A 15592-nucleotide genomic window follows, 5' to 3' on the forward strand; every position below is an offset into this window, starting at 1 on the left:
GGGCCTCTCTCACTTGCCAACGAGTTTCCACACTAGCACAGCCTGTAACGTTTGCTTCATAAAGCTTTGATATAAGAAAACTACCACTTCAGTGGTTGGAGCTTCGTGTGTTTTAATTCCACCACTCAGCTGGTTGTCTAGTGACTTCAAAAAATCGTGGCAGGGTCAGGATCTCGGGTAATTAGCTGTATCAGGAGGAGAGGTTGAAATTTGGAGTGATGGATTTAATGCACAGTGAACTGTGTGTGCTCACTAGATGCTGTAATTCATTCTCCAGTGGCCACTTCTCAGTAGTCTAGACTGGAAGTCAGTCAGAGAATTTTGTTTCAATATCTTCTTCCAAAATCAAATATGATGAATAAGAAGTTCAATTGCTAGAAATACTTCCTTAATGTATGCTAAAGTCAATGCACACTAAATGTGGACAAAAGACAAGAATGAGCCCTGTGTTTTTTGCTCTTTAAGGAATGCTTTCATTATATACTAATAAATTCCTCTTAAATCTTTACAGATCAATGGACTACAAGAAAATTGTGGATGAAGTCTCAGAAAAGATTTTATCGTACAGTCAAGATACTTCAGGATGGAGGGTGATAAAAGTTTCAGTAAGAAAATATCAGTTAATATTTATGAAGTCGTTTTTATTCCCTATTGAGTTGCAAAATGGGTTTAAAGCTGTTTTTCTTTAAAAGTTAGTCGACAGCTCTTTTTATCAGCTGCTAAGTTTTCCTTTTTCCTTTTTTTTTTTACTTTGAGAAAAATGTTACAGTTTCGTCAAAGCCCTCAAAAGAGTATGCAGGAAATCTGTAAGTATTTGTGTTCTGGTTGCTGTTGTAATGAATAATAACAGTTTTTGTGAACAGTGACAACCAGGGTGGAGATGGAAGAGTTGCCCACGTTCTGTCCTGGGTGAAGGGTGAAGTTTTAGCTGCAGAGAAGGTTTTTAGTTACACAGGGTCAGTAGTAGGGCTGGAATACAAGAGATGGATTTTTCCAAGTAATTTTCAAGCATGCTATGAGAATTAAATACTCTATAGGACTAACATAGAATAAACAGATGTGAAGTCACAGTCCTGGCCTGAAGTCAGTGGCTCTTGCTGGTGCAATATTCTGTTCAAGCCATTACCTCTTACCAGCTGGGCTTCACTTTTCACTCCTTCATACTTGTGAGATGAGACACACAGATGTGTTTACACCCTTATCTGGCCTTTGTACCTTTTTCTTTCTGTCACCTGCAACTTGAACTAACTGTCCTGAGGATAAGAAGGTGCTGTCATCTCTGGAGCAGCAACTCCCTCTGTCCTTCCTTCTCTGGAGGGATGAATTCTGTGGTGGTAAGCAGCTAGATTTGGCTCAAGGGGTGGAGCTGGGTGAGGCAGACTAAGCTGATCTCACAGCTGATAGAGCTGGCTCTGCTCTGTACATCCCTGCCCTCCTCTTCCCTACCCCTCCCCTGGCTCTGCAGTCCTGCTTCTCATCTAGGCTCACTTGGTTCTTCACCAGCCTGATTCACCTCATTAAACCAGGGGACAAGAAAAAAATCTCACTGAAGAGAAGGGTGCAAAAGCAGAGGAAAAGGAGATGCCTGCAACATGCCCTTAGCTTCTCTCTCTCTTCTTTTGAATGCCTAATGACTGTTAAATGCCAATCTAGACAGACAGGCAGCAGAGAAGATTTGCTTCTGATATTTTTTTGGGTTGTTCTCAAGATGACAAGATGTTTGTGAGGTGTGGTATTCTAAATCCCCAAATCTCTCTTGGCTTTCTAATTAGTTCTGAAGGTTTGAGCAGAGAAGATATTAATGACAGAAGACAATGTTCTATCACAGGTACTGCAGAAGAATTACTCTACAGTATTATACTGGAAAACAGTGTCCTGTTTTATTAGAAAACAAGTACTGTTGCTAAGAATCTGCATACTTTGTATGTGACATTATTCTTTTAGTTCAGACCTTATTTCAATACAGATGGATATGAGGGAGGGAGAGTCTAGTTGCTTAGAATTCATAAGAATGTGCCTGACTTATTTTTTTTGTAGGAAAATAATCCCATTTTCAGTTGTACTTGGATCCACATGGAGCAGTTGAGGAGGAGCATCATCCTGTTCTCTGCCACTTGGTGCAGGGAGCCAGAATCTGGCAGGAGTATGAAGTGTGCTTTGCTTGCTAGAAGAAGTCAGGATGGGATCTGGTAGCAATAACAAGACAGATCCTTGCTTCAGTGGATGGAATATTGTCAGCAGAGTTCAGGGGAGCATTAAGGTGATTGTTGAAGGCTTCTGTCTGGCATTGTCACCTAAGCTGAACAAAGACAACCAAGGATCTAGTGCAGTTTGTCTAAGATAATATGACTAGGTTTGGTGACCCAAGCCATCTATACCAAGCTTACTTCCCCTTTTTTCCAGTGTTCCCAAGAACCCACTGGAAAATGAGGATTTTCACAAGAGTGCCCTTTATTTTATTCTAGTAACTATGTCTTTCAGGAGCTTTGCCTGGAAGAAATCCTCCTGATTAAGAGCTCCCACTGAGGTAAGGAGAGATGAGACTACAGGATGCAGGCAAGAGCTTCTTAGGAGATTGGCAAACACAAGTTCATGGGATTTAAATATTAATCTCCTGGTTTGAACTGGTTGTGCCACAGCTTTTATTTGCTGTGTTTGAGTAAGAGTTAAACTGTTTCTGTTGCTCTTGGACCTGCTGTAGGTAGTGGAGGAGCAAGTTTCTGGAGCAGTCTCCTGCACCCACGTTGTGTGGCTCCACCACAGCTTGAGTGGTGACAAGAGTTGCTGCAGAGTGGAGAAACAGGCTGTGATTTTTACAGGGCCTCTGTGTTTGGGTTTGAGCTCAGTTATCTTTGCTCTTTCTCACCTCCACTCATCAAGTTCATGTTCAGTTTTTGGGTGCTTCCATACAAGGAAAACATTGAGGGGCTGGAGTGTGTCCAGAGAAGGGCAACGAAGCTGGGGCAGGGTCTAGAGCCCAAGTGTGGGGAGGAGCAGCTGAGGAGGTGCCCAGGGCTGTGCCAGGCTGGCCAGGGCAGTGGTGGAGTCCCCACCCCTGGAGGGGCTTCCAGGCCATGGAGATGTGGTGTGAGGGACATGGTTTAGTGGGGACCTGGGTCAATGGTTGGACTTGATGAGCTTCAAGGTCTTTTCCAACCCAAATAATTCTATGATCCTTGGGGTCTGTAGATGTGATTTCACACTTCTTCACCTGCTTGCAGCATGCTGTCCTCTGTGCTCTGCTGTCCCCAGGTAGCATCCTTCACCTTTCTCTCTAATTGCTCTCTGGGGTGATTCACAGTTTCTCCAGGAACTAGGTGTGAGAACTCACAAGTACCAGCCAGCAGTGCCCAGCACCTCCCAAGGTGCCCGTTTCCTTGTGCCAGGCCCCTCTTCCCCTCTGCAAACTTCCCCTTGAACCCCTCAGAAGGTTATGAAGAGAAGTTGGGGAAATGCCAGGGTGTGTTAATTCATAAAGAGTGCCAAGATCTGGATCAAAATGGATTGAAAGTGTCTTAATATAGAAGAAACAAATGAACAGATGAATGGCAGAGATATAAATTAAAAGGCTCCTCTCTAACAGCACACAAATAATTCATTTTAAAAGTGTGGTGTGGAGAATATAACAGTCACAAAAATCAGTTGCAGAGTAATAATTGTTCTTTCTATTTAAATTTTAATCATGTGCAAGCACATTTGTGGCTTTACCTCATTCTAGCCTGGCAGCCCCAACTGCTGGGTGCTTATTAGCATACAACTTATTTTTCCAGTTGATGAGTGTGAATTCAATATCTGGGTTTTTTTTTACACAATCTAGATATCGTGGAGAAGGGATAATTAAGGAGGTCCCAAGTAAAATCATTCCATTTATGTATCTTCCTGAGCATCGAAGCAAATGGGACAAAGCATTGCAATCCTACAAGCTGCTGGAAAGGATTGACCAGGTAATGTTAGCATTTAATACAAAGATTTTAGTTTAATTCTTTTGGTGTGAATTGTAGGGATTAAAAAGCCCTCGACCTGGACAAAGCTCTCAGTGCAAAATGCATTCTGGGCCAGGAAAACATTCAAAGCCTTGTGTGAAATGTGTAGGAGTTGTGTCCTTCCCCTTAGGAGCTAAATATTTAGGGGGATTTTAAAAATTAGAGTGAAGTTAAATATTTTTAATTATTAAATGTCCTCAAACATGCCTCAAGAATCCAAACCATGGAGAAGCACAGAAGTGTCTATCAGGAGCAGGGTGAGACATGATGACAAGGTGTAGGGAAAGTGCCTGGTTCAGGCAGTGTGGTTTCCCCAAATTTAAGAACTCACCATGGAAATGGAGTCAGTGCTGCCAAATCCTGAGCTCCCTTGGCTTGAGGCTTGGTCTTGGGCACTCTGGAACCCCCAGGTTCCCAGGAGTATCATCTGTTAGCTGGCTTTGATCTCACTGCTGGAGAAGATGACCCTGTGTATGATGGAGAGAGGTCTCAGGACATCCTACCCATGTGAAAGACTCAAGGGTATGAAAGTATTCCCTCAACTGGGCAAGGGGGAGGAATCCAACCATTTTAGTCTTCCCTGAACCTCTCTCCCCTCAAGTTGGTCAGATGTTGGGATGTAGCTGTACATCCAGCCATATCTTCTTTGGTTTTTTTAGGTACTGGTTTAATTTAACAGTTAAAGAGAAAGCAAAGTGTGTTTTAATGCAAACAGCTCCCCTCAAGTTGGTCAGATGTTGGGATGTGACTGTACATCCAGCCATATCTTCTTTGGTTTTTTTAGGTACTGGTTTAATTTAACAATTTATTCTTTGTCCTAAAAAGCAAAGTGTGTTTTAATGCAAACAGGCATGACAGATTCTGATCTGTTTTAGCAGAGGACTTCAGAGCCCTAATGGCTCAATGGTTGGACTTGATGATCTTGGAGGTCCCTTCCAACCTGAGGGATTCTATGATTCTATCTCCACAAAAGTGGATTTTAAATGTGGACATTTTGGGCTTTTCTGTGCAGGAACAATGCTCCTTGACATGGCTTAGCAGTGGACTTGGTAGAGTTAGGTTAATGGTTGGACTTGAGGATCTTAAAGATCTTTTCCAGCCTAGAGGATTCTATGAAATCAAGGCCAGTGGATCCATCCCTACCACGTGCTCCTCAAAAATCCCTTTCTTGGCTCAGCACTAACTAGAGGTTGAGAACTATTGTCTTATGCCATCAGGAATCCATCTTTGCCTCCTACTCATTACTCACCATGTAACGCTGCTTAGCCAGTTCAATAATTGAACCTGCTAATTGAGTGCTAACTCCCCCAATGCCCTTCACTCCCTTGTAGGACACTGGGATATACCACAGTGTAACCCACAGTTATGGCATGGGGCTGATTTCATCACGAGATTTTGTTGACCTGCTGCATGTGAAGCCCTACCCTGGTGATGTCCTTACAACTAACTGTAAGTTGTGTGTAGCTACTGCCTGGTTTTATGTTTTATCTGGAAATTCTAAGGTGAAACACAAGCTTCTCATCAAAATGGCTGCTCCTGGCTTAGAGGGGTGTGTGCTCTGCTGGGTGAATCACCAGCTGGAAGGCCCAAAGAGTGGTGACCAGTGAAGTTAAATCCAGTTGGTGACTGGTCACATGTGGTGTCCCCAGGGCTTGCTGCTGAGACCACTTCTGCTTAACATCTTTATTGATGATCTTGATGAGGAGATAGAATGCACCCTAAGTTTGCAGATTGAACCACTGGTCACACGTGGTGTCCCCAGGGCTTGCTACTGAGGCCACTTCTTAACATCTTTATTGATGATCTTGATGAGGAGATAGAATGCACCCTAAGTTTGCAGATTGAACCAAGTTTGGTGGAAGTGTTGATCTGCTTGAGGGTAGGAGGCTCTGCAGAGGGATCTCACCAGGCTGGATCAAGCAACAAAGCTGGGGAAGGGTCTAGAGGCCAAGTGTGGGGAGGAGCAGCTGAGGGAGCTGGGGGTGCTGAGCCTGGAGCAAAGGAGGCTCAGGGGAGACCTTCTGGCTCTGCACAGCTCCTGACAGGAGCCTGGAGCCAGGTGGAGGTCAGGCTCTGCTCCCAAGGGACAAGAAACAGAACAAGAAGCAGCTTCAGTTTGTGCCAGGGGAGGTTGAGGTTGGACCTGAGGAGAAATGTCTCCCCAGTAAGGGCTGTGCAGGGAGACAAGAGGAAACAGCCTCAAGTTGCCCCAGGGGAGGTTGGGGTTGGACCTGAGGAGAAATGTCTCCCAAGTAAGGGCTGTGCAGGGCTGTGCAGGGCTGTGCCAGGCTGCCCAGGGCAGTGGTGGAGTCCCCACCCCTGGAGATGTGGTGCTGAGGGACATGGGTTAGCAGTGGAGTTGGCAGAGTCAGGTTCATGGTTGGACTTCATGACCTTAAAGATGTTTTCCAACCTAAACAATTCTATGAAAACAACATTTTTTTTTTATCTTGGAACTTTACTGACCCCTCAGTTATTTTTCAAGCCATATTTGTACAATAGTTGATTATGCCAAAGTCCTGGGTAACTAAACCCAGCCCCTCCTCACCCCTGCTCTGCCTGTGCTGCTGTTTCCTCCTCTGCCCTGCCATTGTGTTTACTGCTTAATGACATCCACTGACTTCTGTGTCCAGAGCTGAGCCACACCTCAGCACTTGGGTACGTGCCATCAATCATGTCTTGAGGAGAAGACTTTTGGCTCTACAGGAATCTGTTGAATCACTCCCACAAACACTGAATGGCCTCTCAGTGCAGGATGAGTTGCTGGTGACATCAGCCACCGTAGTGCCAGCTCTGGCCTGCTCCACTGGGAGCAGTTTGTTCTCCAGAGGTATTTTTGAGCTGGGGATTTGATGTCAAGAACTGTCCTGATTTGGGTTTGCTGTTTGTAGCTGTCAGCGTGGAGTGCTCCAGCTGCCCTCCAACCCCCTCTTGTGTCCGAGGCTACAACAACCCCTGTGGATACGTCTGCTCCCCCTTGCCTGAGTAAGAACTTTAACTTCTGTGCCTTGTCCTTTCCTTAAACATTCCCTGAACCACACAGCTTTTTAAGAAAGATTTACTCAGCTTGATTCGGGTGGAAACTTGGAAGAGTTTTGTGCTGGTGGTTTTTGTGACCGATTCGTTGAAACTTAAGCCACCCTCCGTTTTTCCCCCTCTTAGTCATTTGAAGAGATGCACAAATATTTCCAATTTAGAGTCCAGCTCAGCAAGTGCCAAGTGTGAACTTGAAGGGTTTTGCTCCTTTCATCCCAGGAACCCAGAACATTCCAAGCTGGTGGTGTTTATTCAGCCTGAATTGGGAGGAATGCTGCCGGGCTCCGTGGTGGAGGCGGCGCTGCCTGCGACCCTCATCAACCTCATCACTGAAACCAGAGCTGGACTGAAAGCCTTCAAAGAGCCTTGTTCCATGTAAGTGGAGAATAATAACCACTGAAGTCCCCCACTAAGTCTTAGGTTGTGGAAATACCTAAAGCTTAATTATTGAGATGGTTTTCTTGGGAGCGATGCAAGCCTTGACACTGAAGTGCCATCCAAGTCCAGGATGTCACTTTCCATGTAAGCAGCTGACATTCCTTAAGATTTTTGCACTTTATCTACAGAGGATATATATAAACACACCTTAATCTGGTGGTAGAAATCATAGCAATGTCAAAATACAGTAGTCAAATGTTTTGCCCCAGCTTTAAACACACTTTGATAAAATCTTACCTCAGTTCTGTACCCTTGACCCAAACCAGCAAACATCTTGTGTACTGGAGACTTTCAACATGTTTATCAAGTGTGATCAGCAACTATTTCACTGTTTGGGGATGGGATCTTTGAAGAAAGCCTGATGTATTTGTTTATAGCATCTCATTAAAAGCTTCTCTTCCTACATGGGGTTGTTTGACATTTTTTGAATCCTCAGCACCAACTGAAACCATTTTTATGTGCTGACTAATTTCCAGGAACAAGCTGGTGATATGATTCATTTGGTAGCAATGTTGCCCATCACCCCTTAGTATTTTTAGTACCTCTAGTTAGGAGTTCACTGCAGGAAACAACCATGTGAGCAGCAATTGCCATTAATAATCATGGGAAGAGGTGAAAATCAAGAGTGAAAATTGCTTTCTCTTCTCTCTCAGTCTCCTCCCACGTTGTTACCAACAATCAACTTCAGACATGTATAACTCCATGAAAATTAAAGTAAAAATTCCTTCTCCCTTAGCATGTTAAGGTCTTAATAGTGAATACTAAAATATTTTGGCATACTAGAATATTTTTAAGACAACTAAAGATTCCTCAGCTAAGTCGATGTAAAAGAAAGAAAAATAAGACTAATTACTACTCACACAGAGTCACCAGCAGCTTTTATTCCAAAAGTTGTCAAAATATACTTTTCCTATTCACATCTGTACAATTTATAGTAAACCTTCCCTAACTAAAGTGCCTTTGAGTGCTGATTCTTGTAGTGCCACTGCTGTGAAAAGTGTTTCACTGTGGTTTAAAATATCTTAGCAAGCTGTTAGACTGAGAGAAACGTGGTGCTGCTGCATTCCTCCTTCCTTTGCTTGCTTTGGGCCTTTCAGGGGGTTTATCCACAGCAGTTTTGGGCCCAGCTTCCTGTCCTTTCCACTCTGCAAGTAGTTCCTTCTGCACCTCTGCAGGTAGTTCATAAAAAGTCTTTGCATCAACATCTGGAGGAAATACAATTCCCACGTCCCTACTACAAGCTTGATCCTCTGAAGTTGTTTCAGAGGCCTGCTTATCTTTGAGCTGGCTCTGATCTGGGCTGGCTGCAGCTCTGGGAGGTGACAGATCTCTCCCACTGAAGCTCAGATGGTCAGTAGGTTGTTTTTCCACCCTGCTGCTTGTCAGCACGTTCCTGTGACACTCAGAGGAACCACCAGCCCTGGAGCTGTCTGCTGGAGGAGTTGTGGATTCAGGGGCTGATGCAAGGTGGATGCTGCATCCTGCAGAGTGGGGGTCGTTGGCTGGTCCCTTAGAATTTGGGGAAAAACATCCTGATGGCTGACCCAAAACATTCCCAGTAGGGATTGCTGTAGTTTTTTCAGAAATAATTTCTTTCTGAATATCTTCTGGAAGTTCCTTGAAGACTTCCTGGTCGATGTCACCAGGAGACAAGGGAAAGGGGAAGTCAGGAATTCCTGCTTTTTTTGTACTGAGTTCCTCTCCCTCTGAAAGTTTCCTGGTTTTCATAGTTCCAGGTCTGTGGTGCTCCTGGTTCCACGAAGCACTTCCCTCACCTTGTGGGACATCTTCTACTTCCTGTGGCAAAGAAAAAGGACATAAAAGCATGTTCTGTGTAATCTCCTAGTAGCCAAGCAACATTTTCCTAACAGCAGGTTCCTCCAATTATTCCTTAGCACATTAATTTTTTTTTCCCCTTATAAGTAGTGTTTTTTTAAATATTATTCCCAAACACAGACCTTCAAAAGCACACACACAAATAGGAATCTTCTTCTTTTCAAGTAGCAAACACCTTGAAAGTTAAATTTTATTGCTGTAAAACTGTGAAGCTTTAGAATACAAGGTATGACATTATCCCTCCTATTCCTGAGGAGGCTGAGAAACAGCCAAGTCCCTCAACACACCAAACTGCTAAGAAAGAAGCAGGGAATTAATGACACAACACCATTTGGAAGCTCCTAATTATTTTTTTAGAAGAAAAGTTTCCAGGATCTTTCAGCTTACCCGGGCACGTTTCCCAGAGCCTGCTAGTGGTGACATCTGCTTTAGATAGAAACCAATTGATCCTTTCTTGCTGCTAGGAAGGTCCTTGAGGTTGGAGAAGCAGATGCTCAGCAGGGTGAGATGAAATGGCAGATCTACATCTATCATCTTTCGGAAGAGTTTCATTAGCAGATCAACCAGTGGGGACAGAAGGTCGCTGCTGTCTGAAAAAAGCAGGGGAAAAAAAGCAAGGTATGTCACCAGAGGTAGCTGAGGAAGATTGATTTAAACAGCAAAATACAAAGGGAGATTTCTAACTCCACATCCTGAACTTTCACTGTTCTGCAGGTGCATAAAAATAAGGGCTCAGACATAATCTAAGGCATTGAAAATGCAGTGATATGAGAATATATCTATTTATCTAAGAAAACCTTTATTCATGAACATGAATCCATGAAGTATTAAACTCTAAATACTGCTAAAGGCTTCCAAAACAAGCTGTGGATAGTTGTTAAGAGTCACTCTGCCCTGTCAGGTGTGGCCTGAACTGAGGGACAGGCTTTTTTCTCCACCTCCAGTAAAAATGCTTTTAATTTCATACCTCTGAACATTACTTCATATTAGAAAACAAGAATTCTAGAAGCCAAGCTGACTAGATTTTAAAAATAATCTGATTCTACCCAAAAGGTACAATAACAATGTCAATTGTATGAGGTTTAACAAGGGCAAGGGCCAGGTCCTGCCCTTGGGTCACAACCACCCCAGGCAGTGCTCCAGCCTGGGGGAAGAGTGGCTGGAAAGTGCCTGGTGGAAAAGGACCTGGGGGTGCTGGAGGCCAGTTGGCTGAACATGAGCCAGCAGGGTGGCCAAGAAGGCCAACAGCATCCTGGCCTAGATCAGCACTGGTGTGGCCAGCAGGAGCAGAGGAGAGACTGGGCCGCTGAAAATCAGCACTGGGGAGGCCACAGCTTGAGCACTGGGGTCAGTTTTTAGTGTCACAGGAGAAGAAAGAGCTTGAGGGGTTGGAGTGGGTCCAGAGAAGGGCAGCAAAGCTGGGGAGGGGTCTGGGGAACATGGCTGGTGAGAAGCAGCTGAGGGACCTGGGGGTGTTTAATCTGGAGAATATGCTGAAGGGAGAACTTCTGGCTCTCTACAACTCCCTGACAGGAAGTTGGAGTGAGGTGGGAGTTGTCTCTTCTCCCAAGTGACAGGATGAGAGGCAATGGGCTGGAGTTGCACCAAGGGAGGTCTTGGTTGGCTCTTAGGAGGAATTTCTGTCCTGAGAGAGTGGTGAGACATTGCCCAGGGAGGTGGGGGAGTCCCCATCCCTGGAGGGGTTAAAAAAATGTGTGGACATGGCACTTGGGGACATGGTTTAGTGGTCATGGCAGCGTTGGGTTGATGACTGGACTTGATGATCTTCAAGGTCTTTTCCAACCTTAATGATTGTACAAAATATGAAACGTAGGGAATACTATAATGAAGTTGAGCAGTGGCATTTCAGAGAGCTCAGTGGTGGCAGTGCAAGGTGGATGCTTTCAGGAATCCAAGGTTTACCTCTGCCAAACCTGTGCAGGAGGTGAGGTGGGAGAGGACACTGGCGGCTCTCCCGACTGAACCACTTGTCTGTTGAGGAGAACTGCCGGATGGTCAACCTGATGGTGTGTGGTTGTCTCCCATCCTTCTGCACTCTGTGGAGCATTCAAGGGCACAAAGCAGCAACAATTACAACCAGCATTTGTCAGAGGATCTGCAGAAACTCTCACAGTCAGGGTCACACAGTGAAATCCCCTCAATTCCCCCAGAGTTAGAAGTTCAGTACAAGGGGATCGGTCTCCAAGGCTCATCCAAGTCAACAAGTGTCATCCAAGGGTCTTCAGCCAAGGTGGATGGGACAGCAGTCTGCAGCACTGTTCCACAGTTCAAGAACCACAGTCTGCACTTCTACCCTGCATCATCCTCAGCTTCTAACTCTTCTTTTTGCTTCCCAAGGCACCATCCCCACTTCAGCAGCAAAAGATTAGCTGGCTTTTGGGAGGAGGGTAAGAAACCAAGCATAGGTGGATGTGACAGCAGTCTGCAGCACTGCCACGTTCCACAGTTCAAACAAACAGCACAGTCTGCACTTCTAACCTGTATCATCCTCAGCTTCTAACTCTTCTTTTTGCTTCCCAAGGCACCATCCCCACTTCAGCAGCAAAAGATTAGCTGGCTTTTGGGAGGAGGGTAAGAAACCAAGCATGGCATTGTGTCTTTCCCCCCCCAAAATGTATGCAGGGAGGGGATTATTGTGAACAAGAAGGACAAACAGCCTCACTTCAAATTTTGTGATGACTGAGCAACACCCAACAAGCAGCTCAAAGACTCCTTGCCCAGGGTGTTAATGCAATTAAAATGGTGATATATATTGTGGCAGAGACGTGGGGACAGAAAACCTTTAAGACTCATCAATAATTTCAAGAGAAATTATTAGGGCAAGAAAGAAGTGGGGCAAGACAGCAGGACAATCCATGAACTGAGGCCAAAAAGACCAAAGGGGAACTTGGAGAGGCAGGTGCTGCCCCTAAAGCAGCTGAGAGAAGAAATGAAGAGTGTGAGATGAATCTAACACAGGCTCCAAGTCCCTGCAGGCCACAATTTCAGTCATCCAAAAGAGCCAGTGAAGACAAGTCACCTGTCTAATAGGTTAGGAAGCAGCTCTTCAATTTTCTCCTTAACTTCCACTTCAGATGAACACTTCTTAAAGGAATCTTCATCACTAAAGGACTACAAAAAAAAAATCCCATGTTAGTCCTTTTGTATTTACTTCAAAATTCTGAAGAGGAAAAATAATCTCACAATTAAAGGTGGAGAATTAACCCCAAGATACTTTTGAGACCCTGAGCTCGACCGAATTTTGGGAGAATTCTACATTTGAGTTTTACTAAAGAATACATCCAAAAATGCATCATTTTAGTTCATCCAGCAAAGCTGTGTAGAACTAAAAGTGATATTTTTTCCCCCTCTTTATGAGAGTAATACTTGTACCTGTGGAGGGCCTGAGGGAGTCACGGGGGAGTCGTCTGCTCCGTAGCTGAGTTTTTGGATACGCTGAGCGACAGAAACACCCAGTTCCTTCTCTAACAGAGCAGATGGGAACAGCTGGAGATCACACACGTTCCTAACACCCAGTGTCTCAAGACGTTTGGTGGTTTTGTAGCCAATGCCTGAATGAAAAATGTATTAAAAATACAAAGAAAACTGAAAATATATTTTTAAAGCCCACTCGCTTAGGACTGACAGTTATTTTCACTAATGCAGTGAAACCAGCTTAATGACAGTTATTTTCACTAATGCAGTGAAACCAGCTTTTCAGCAATATTTCCAGCTCTAATTTTTCTTATCATTCTAAGAATTATCAGCTGCCCACACCACCATCCTCACCAGGCACTTTTTGGATGGAGTCGAGGCGGCGCATTAACTCCTGGCAGCTCTCGGGCAGGAGAACCGTTTGCTGGTTGGGTTTAAAGGTCCCAGACACCAGTTTAGCCAGCAGCTTGTTGGAGGCCACTCCAGCACAGCCCGTCAGGCCCAGTCTGGTGGCCAGGGCTTCCCTCAGCTCCTCTGCAACCTGTGAGCCAAGGGCGAGCCGGATGTGCGTCGTGTCCTGCAGGTTGAGAGCTGTGAGGAGAAAGAAGCAGAGCTCAGGAGGCAAACGGTCACCTCGTGAGCTGATTCTCTACATTTTGGTAAGTTTTCAGGCATTTCCATCCTCTCAAAGCCCATGAACATCTGTGCTACTCTCTAACACAGAGCAATACCAATTTCCAAGCCCTGGACAGTACTTGGAAGCAGACAGATACTTTGTGCTGAACTCCACACCAATATTTACTGGGTTTTTTAACACAAAAAAAACCCCATTTCACTCACCTTGGTTGTTGTACACGTGGCCAGACACACAGACTCTGCAACATCCACTTTGCTGGAGCTGGTTCAGCCTTTTCTCTACCATCTCTGTGACGTCCACAAAGTTCTCATCGAACCCAAGCCTTTCCACCAGGGGACAAAATTCCCCCAACAGCTCTAGGAGGAAAAGGAAGCCAAGGATCAGATGCACACCATAAGCAATGGGAGCTTTTCATGCTGCACCAATCCACTGCTGATTTCCCACAGATTCAACTAGGATGAAGAGAGTTTCAAGAGAGTTTCTTGAAGAGAAACTCTTCCCTTCCAGACACACCACTAAGGCATTTATTTTAGCAAAGGTGATGAGGAGGAGTATTTCTTCATCCCACAACTACTTCTGTCATAGGCTTTTCTGTTCCCCAAATCTCTTTCCTTCCTCATTGGTTTGTAAAGTGACAGTTCTAACCTGTGCAGTGCCTTCTCAGGAAAGCTGCTTCCCAGCTAGGTGAGCTTTCACTTTTAAGTTATTACTATTTCACTGCTGCTGAGAATGAGAAGAGCAGAGCTCAGGGTCTATAATTTCATTTAGAGATGCTGGAGAAGTCCAGCTGCTCGAGGGCTTCTGCATTCTGTCCTCCCTGGCTTCACATTTGGAAATTTCATAGAATAATAGAATTGTTTTGGTTAGAAGAGACCTTTAAGATAATTGAGTCCAAACATAATCAGCACTGCCAGGTCCCCACTGCCCCGTGTCCCTCACACCACATCTCCAGGGCTTGGAAACCCCTCCAGGGGTGGGGACTCCACCACTGCCCTGGGCAGCCTGGCACAGACCTCCACAACCCTTTCCAAAAGACATTTTCCCTCATGTCCAACCTCAACCTCCCCCCTGGTGCAACTTGAGGCCATTTCCTCTTGTCCTATTGCTTGCTCCCCAGGAGAAGAGACCAACCCCAACCTTCCTTCAGCCTCCTGTCAGGAGCTGTGCAGAGCCAGAAGGTCTCCCCTGAGCCTCCTTTGCTCCAGGCTCAGCACCCCCAGCTCCCTCAGCTGCTCCTCCCCACACTTGGCCTCTAGACCCTTCCCCAGCTCTGTTGCCCTTCTTTGGACACTCACTAAAATTTTATGAAATACTGACACTGTACAATTTTTAAGTATTATCACCATGGTCTGAGTCTTGTGATAACTTCTAGAGCAGGAAAATGTCACATACTGGTGCACATGTGTGCACAGGCAGAGTTTAACAGAAAGTGTTTGCCCTCCACTGAAAAATGGTTCATTTTTTACCTGTCACCTTGTATGACATCTCCCTGTAGGGAGTTAGATCTTCTCCATTAACCAGTACCAGCTGAGGACACTTCTCTTTAGCATCCTTGACAGACATCAGTTTCTTAACTCCAAGTTTTCTTGCTTCATAGTTACAGGTAACTACGAGGTATTTCTGTTGCACACCTATAAAATCAAGATGCAATGTTTATTTTTTCAAGTTAAGATTTTTTTTTGCTACTTCTAGAAGACCATGATGATGCTGCAAATACTGCAAAGTGTCTGCACACTGCTGGGGGTTGGAAGGGACCTCTGGAGACCATCTCATCCCACCCCCTGCTCCAGCAGCTCACCCACAGCAGGGTGCCCAGGGTCACACCCAGGAGGGTTTGGGATCTCCCCACACAGGCACGCCCTTAAGTTTCTTCACATCTCTTACATTTTTCTCCCTGAATCCATGCAATCCCCAAATGAACAGTGAAGGAGCTCGTACCTAAAGGCTTGTCTCTTAATTTTGGATTATGGATCATTTCCACTTGTGCATAGAAGCAGTCCAGGTCCATGTGCACAACCACTCTGCTGCCCACACCCCTTGCTGCTGCACAATCCCCATGGCCTGCTGCAAAGGAAGGAGGAGATGAAAACCAGATCCAAAACAGACCCAAAACTACCCAGCTGCCTTATACAGGATGTCACCGTTTTAAAAATAATTAATCCATACTAATAAATATTACAAGAATATAAAATTCACGACTTTTACACTAATTCTGCACCAGGGGTGC

At 45.0% G+C, this 15592-nt stretch overlaps 2 protein-coding genes across 2 annotated transcripts; one reads left to right on the plus strand and one right to left on the minus strand.

The window, feature by feature from the left end:
- Positions 1-515: 515 nt before the first annotated feature.
- STARD6 (StAR-related lipid transfer (START) domain containing 6) lies at positions 516-7398 on the plus strand. Its single transcript, XM_008942570.1, has 6 exons — positions 516-605; positions 757-806; positions 3818-3944; positions 5315-5432; positions 6875-6968; positions 7239-7398. Exons 1-6 carry the CDS (start codon positions 516-518, stop codon positions 7396-7398), a joined length of 639 nt encoding a protein of 212 aa, XP_008940818.1.
- A 1061-nt stretch (positions 7399-8459) lies between these two features.
- Positions 8460-15429, minus strand: POLI (polymerase (DNA directed) iota; the record flags this gene model as incomplete). Its single annotated transcript, XM_008942571.1, has 9 exons — positions 8460-9254; positions 9681-9883; positions 11217-11350; positions 12334-12425; positions 12687-12865; positions 13083-13319; positions 13569-13721; positions 14832-14996; positions 15304-15429. Coding segments are annotated over 9 exons (2084 nt in total), but the record flags the coding sequence as incomplete, so codon positions are not given.
- Between the last annotated feature and the right edge of the window lie 163 nt (positions 15430-15592).

This window comes from Merops nubicus, unplaced genomic scaffold (assembly GCF_000691845.1).
Source record: "Merops nubicus isolate BGI_N331 unplaced genomic scaffold, ASM69184v1 scaffold8986, whole genome shotgun sequence".
Taxonomy (NCBI): domain Eukaryota; kingdom Metazoa; phylum Chordata; class Aves; order Coraciiformes; family Meropidae; genus Merops; species Merops nubicus.